The following is a 5,490-nucleotide window of genomic DNA, read 5'->3' on the forward strand; positions in this document are numbered from 1 at the left end:
AACTAAGGGGACTAGACCCCAGGGCAGAGAAGCTGACAGGACACAACTGCCAGGGAGTGAAGAGGCCTGAATAGAGAAGGGCCTAGAAAGAGCACCACTGTGACCAGAGGGGCCTGGAGGGGCGCGGGTCTGATTAGGGGAAGGGGTGGAGCAGGGTGTCTGCCCTGTATGATGCTGAGATTGTGTCCCCGACACCCAAGACACAGGCACAGACTCGGCCTTCACGTGGGTGTCCAGCCATCACCCCTTGGGAACAAACAGGCTGTCCTTATATCAAAGAATAACACACAGTTTTCAACATTCAATCTCTTAAGCATTTATTAGATCTGCTGGCATCTGTGGACAGAGAACTCACTAGCTCAGCGTCCCTGCCCTTGGGGACTCACAGCCCCGTCGTCTCCTGAGCAGAATGAGAGGCAGCTCAGTACTTGTCGGGCAGGCCGGGAGGTCTGAAGTGATTGGGGTCTTTGCCGCTCCGGCCCCATTCATTGGCAGCCTGGTCGGCCCTCGAGTCCTCCAGTCCGTGGCCACTGTCTCCATGTTTAAAAAAGTCTGTGACTCTCGGAATCATCTCTCTGGCATCGCTGGAATGGAGGAGGGCAGGTAAGGGATTACTCCAGGGCTGACGAGCAACAGCCCACCCTCCCCATCTCTCCTCTTTCCAAGGAATCAAGGACTCTGACAGGAGCTAAGAAAGAGGGGATGAAGCCTGAGGCTGCCCGGGCTCAGCACACCTCAGCCCTGCGGGTCCCCTTATGCTGGGTGAACAGCACCCATGGGGGAGGCTTGGGAATCGTCTGTCCCACCAGCCTTGCTCTGCTCTTCAGCCACTCAGACCCCGCACAGGACACAGAAGGTGAGGGTGGATAAGAGGAGGAGAGGCCACAGCCCTACAGGAAGTTCTCCAGGGCTTGGCCCCTCCTGGCTGTCCGAGGCTCTCACACCCACCCCTGCCTCCTCAGGGCCCCTGGTACCTGATCACTTTAGCAGCCCAGACGCCCCCAGGTCCCCTTTCGGCAGCGTCACGGTTGCCCCGGGCGTGGAAGTACTTGTCTGAATTTTTGTAATTGGCTTCTCTCATGTCAGAGTAGGCTCTCCACATGTCTTTAGCCCCTGGGAGGAATGCATATAGAGAAAGGATTATCAGGTGGACAGAAAGCTGTGACACACCTTAGAGAAGAAGCAAGGAATGAAAAATCTTCCACTGACTCAGTTTCATCCTGTGGCCATAGCACCATGAGTGCCATAGGTTGAGAAGAGCATTCTTTGTGCCTAGTTTCCTGCTCCTGGTAACTCGAATGAGAGTCGTTATGGGGGGAGGGGCACAGCTGTGTTGGACCTGGTTGTCTGGCCCCTATGATGCCGTCTCTGGACTGCATCTCACTTAGGGCTCTGTGTGATATGTTTAAAGGAGAGAAGGGAGCCATCATTATAGGGCAGGATTCCTCAGCTTCATACTATTGAAATTTTAAGCCAGATAATTCGTTGTTGTTCAGGGCTGTCCTGGGTATTGTAAAACGTTTAACAGCATCCCTGACTTCTACCCACTAATGGGCAACCTATTCCCCAAGTGTGACAACCAAAACTGTTTCCAAACATTGCCAAACATCTCCAGGACACAAAAGTGCCTTGGCCCCAAACCACTGTTATAAAAGGAAGCTGCACAGGATAAGATCCAGGGGACTTGGGTGAGTGAGGAGGTGACATGGAAGACAGATTCTGAGAAAGGGGCAGACATGCAGCTCCTCTGCTCTGACGCCTAAGAAATGTATTCCTGCTGCGCAAGTGTGCTAATTGTGACTTGATTCCCCTGCCTGTTAGACACGTGAATGGCATCTTGAGAACTTTCTAGTGGACGGTATTGATGATGTGGGCTGCTTGAGGAAGCAAGCCCTTGAGCAGTGGGTCTTTTCCTCAGCCTGGTTACACTTTCCAATCATCCGGGGAGGTACTGAAAGTCCCATGAGACCTACCTCACACCCCAGGCCAATTACCTCACACACTCTGGGGTGGGTCTCGGGCATCAATAGTTTTCATTGCTCCCCAGGTGAATCCAACATGCAGCTGAGATTGATAAGCCCCCAGCTTGAGGAAGTGGTACTAGGACAAGTCTACCCAGCAAGAGCTTTGGCCTCATGCACAGCTGGGTTCAAACTTCTGTCCTGCCACCTGCTGACTGGCACTTAGTCCCTGGGCAACGGACTCGGCTGCTCTAAGCCTCGGTTTTCTCCCCTTCAGATGGGGGAAGATGCCTCCCTCACGGAGATATTCTGCAAGTAAGTAGGTGACCAACTGTCCCAGCCTAACCAGAACTGCCCCTGTTTTCCTGGAACTGCCCCAGTTAACGTTGAAAGTGTCCTGGAAAACTCCTCAGACCTGGGCAAAGCAGGAGAGTAGGTCACCCTGAAGTGCATGTAAGGGCCGAGTTCCTATTGGAAGCTTGATATATGTTATTAGGTTCCCCCCTCGGTCGCACACGGGTTTTTTTGTCAGTTAAAAGGCTAGAAAAGGGTGGGAAACAGACTAAACCAGGGACAGTGTCACTGAGTATAGGAAGCAGGAGCAAGAGCTAAGCTGAAGGTCCCTGAATTATCCAATTAGGAAATGGAAGGTAAGAAGGAAACGAAGAAGAAGAGTGGAAGGAAGGAAGGAAGGAGGAGAGAAAGGGAGGGAGGAAGGGAGAAATGGATGGAGGGAGAGAAGAAGAGAAGGGAAATAGATGGATAGCCTTCATCCTACTTCATGCAATTGGTCTGAGGGAAATGCTGTAGCATTTCAAGACTTACTTTGTGTCTTCCAGTCAAACTTCCATTTCAGTTGGGAATGAGGATTGTTCTTTCTCTAGTAACTGATTGACATAAATCCTGTGGTTTTCAATCTGTCTGAATAAAAGCTCCCCAAACACCTGGCACCTTCTACCACATAGGGCAGCACCGCCTAAGACAGTAGCTCCAACCCTTAAGAGTGCTCAGGGTGAATCCCAGAGGCCCTTGGGTGCCATCCCCCCTCCACCAGCCTTACCTTCATAAGCCTCTCCGAGGAAGGAGAACCATCGGCTGTGGACTCCCAGCACCAAGGAGCAGAGAACGAGGCCTGTGAAAAGCTTCATTGTGCTGAAACGAAAGGAGAGGGTCAGGGAGACACGGACAAGCCTTGCACACCCACTTTGGGGTTTGTATGTCAAGGAGAGCCCATCTGTTCTTTTCCACTTGTTCTCATTAGACTCTCAGTGGTCCTCCTAGGGAACATTGCAGTAGGACCTCACTCGGAGCCGCTAGCCCTCAGTGCTGAACCCACCAACCCTGAACCCAAGACTGTCTAAGAGGTCCCCAAGGTGGAAGAAGAGGGCAGCTGGGGCCTAGTCGTGCCTTGCTAAAGCAGCCTGTAATTAATCAAAAAGCATTTCCCATGCACCACTCTGCCAGCACTCACCTTATACAGGAGAAATACAAAACAGAAGAATTAAGGTAAGTGTTTTCAAAGAAATCACTCCTTGGAGAAGTTTCTCACCTGAAACCGGTGGAGCAGACCTGCTGGGGACAGGTGGCTGTATTTATACTGAACCATCCCTGCTGGGGTCATGGGGTGAGAAGGAAAGCTGGACTGGTGCCTGGGGGAGAGTCCCTGCAGGTCATTTCTCCTACAAAACTGCAAAGGGTAACTTACTGGAGTCCAATGGCTGTCCTCATCCACAGGTCATTTTCCTCATTGTGCAACCCTGAGAAAATAGGAAGTCCTGTTCTGCCTGGTGGCCACTGTCAGGGGTGGAGGTGCTGAGGCCCGGGCCACCCGGGCTGCGGAGAACAGGGTGTGGAGCTGCAGGATGGAGGCCCCCCAGCTGCTGGAAGGAGTGTGGTTAGAGGATGTTCCTTCAGCCTGGACCTTGCTTTCCTGGTCGTTTCCTCAGGATGGTCCCTGATGGGCCAGACAGCAGATGTGTCAGAAATTAAATCCTTTGAGCTCATGTGTAAAGCCCTTGAGCTTCAAAACTGACAGGCCAGCCTCACCGAATCACACGTGTGCCCTGAGCACTTCCCACCACTCTGTGTGCCTATGCTGAGCTTTCAGCTCCAACGCAATAGAGAGCCCTCTCAGCCTCCTAGCCAACAGGAGGTGTATTGTCTAAGCCGGCTCTTGAGATGGGGGTAATCTTAGTAGAGGGGAGTTCCTGCTAGTTCCTGCACCCTGGAGATGCATCATAGTGGGAGTGAGAGTGCTTTGGTGCAAGGGGCTACTGTGTAAACTCTAAGAAACCTCTAATAGGACAGAGGGGTGTTAACAGCTGTTATAGAAAATGGCAGCCCAACTGGGGAAGTGCCAGGCTCCTAGTCAGGGGAATGGTGGAGGTGTCTGCTGTATTTTCCTGGTCGGGGTGTGTGTGGGGTGTCACTGTGAGTCAAAAATATCAGCAGGGTCTTCCCAGCAGATGAGGCCTGTGTATATATGAACAGAGCTTTCAACTCTCAAGGGAAAATCCTTTGTGCCTCATCCTAACCTGGAGATTAAAAAGTACAAGAAATGCAAACAATTTCTCAAGTCCAGGTGCCTTATAGGACTATTTTTAAAAACCTCTTCCAAGGACCAATTTAAATTTAAATTAACACAAACCATGTCTGTCTTGTCACCTTTGTACATATAGTGCTTATCATGCTATCTGGTAAATAACAGGCACTCTTTCATTACTTTACTCATTCTACAGTTACTTGCTGAGCTGTCCCTACATGCCAGCACTCACCTGGGTGCTGGATGTCTCTAGCCACATGGTGTTTATGTTGTAGTGATTAATCAATAAGTATATAACACAAATAGTGACATCCCTCATTATCTAAATCTAATCCATTCCTGACAGTGTGTTGCGGAGCAGTGGTTTTTTGGGGGTCAAGGGTAGCAAATTTTTGAATATCAATTATATTACAAGAGAAAAAATAATAATCCCTCCCTAGCCAATTTTTACAAATAATATCAGAAATACTCAAACACCTGTTTAACAATCTATCAATGATATCTACACAATATAAAACAAAATACCAATTGCCTAATTTTTTAATAATTAATGAGCCCATTAGTCAGTGTCTTGTGTGAAATCCACACTAATACTCTAGAAAGTCGAACACAAATTCTGTTTTCTTCCTATACTGCAACAAATATGCACCGTAAATTTTAAAAATTAAAAAAATTTTAAAGATAATGCCAATAATTTTTGTATAATAACATATACAGGAATATTGGCGACAGAATAACTTAAAAAATACACATCTAAGATTAATCTCTGTCCAAATTCAAGGAGCTGGGTGACAGTCTTTTCTACCTGGCACTGGAAATTCTGTATACAGATGGTTGTAAACAATGGTCTGAAGCTATAGATGATGCAATTATTGAAACACACACACACGCACACACAAACATGTTAAATGGACGTCTGTTTATATTGCCTTTACTTTTTATCACCCTGATAATATGAGACTGTGTTTGCAGTTAAATTTTTGAATA

The 5,490-nt window shown here is 48.7% G+C and overlaps 1 protein-coding gene across 1 annotated transcript; it reads right to left on the minus strand.

Annotated features, from left to right (window-relative positions):
* Positions 1-300: 300 nt before the first annotated feature.
* Positions 301-3,539, minus strand: LOC130708843 (serum amyloid A-2 protein-like). Its single transcript, XM_057552979.1, has 4 exons — positions 3,433-3,539; positions 3,022-3,113; positions 975-1,113; positions 301-584 (listed from the first exon to the last, which is right to left on the minus strand). The coding sequence occupies exons 2-4, from the start codon at positions 3,107-3,109 to the stop codon at positions 422-424; spliced, it is 390 nt and encodes a 129-aa protein (XP_057408962.1). The 5' UTR covers positions 3,110-3,113; positions 3,433-3,539; the 3' UTR covers positions 301-421.
* Positions 3,540-5,490: the final 1,951 nt, after the last annotated feature.

This window comes from Balaenoptera acutorostrata, chromosome 9 (assembly GCF_949987535.1).
Source record: "Balaenoptera acutorostrata chromosome 9, mBalAcu1.1, whole genome shotgun sequence".
Lineage (NCBI taxonomy): Eukaryota > Metazoa > Chordata > Mammalia > Artiodactyla > Balaenopteridae > Balaenoptera > Balaenoptera acutorostrata.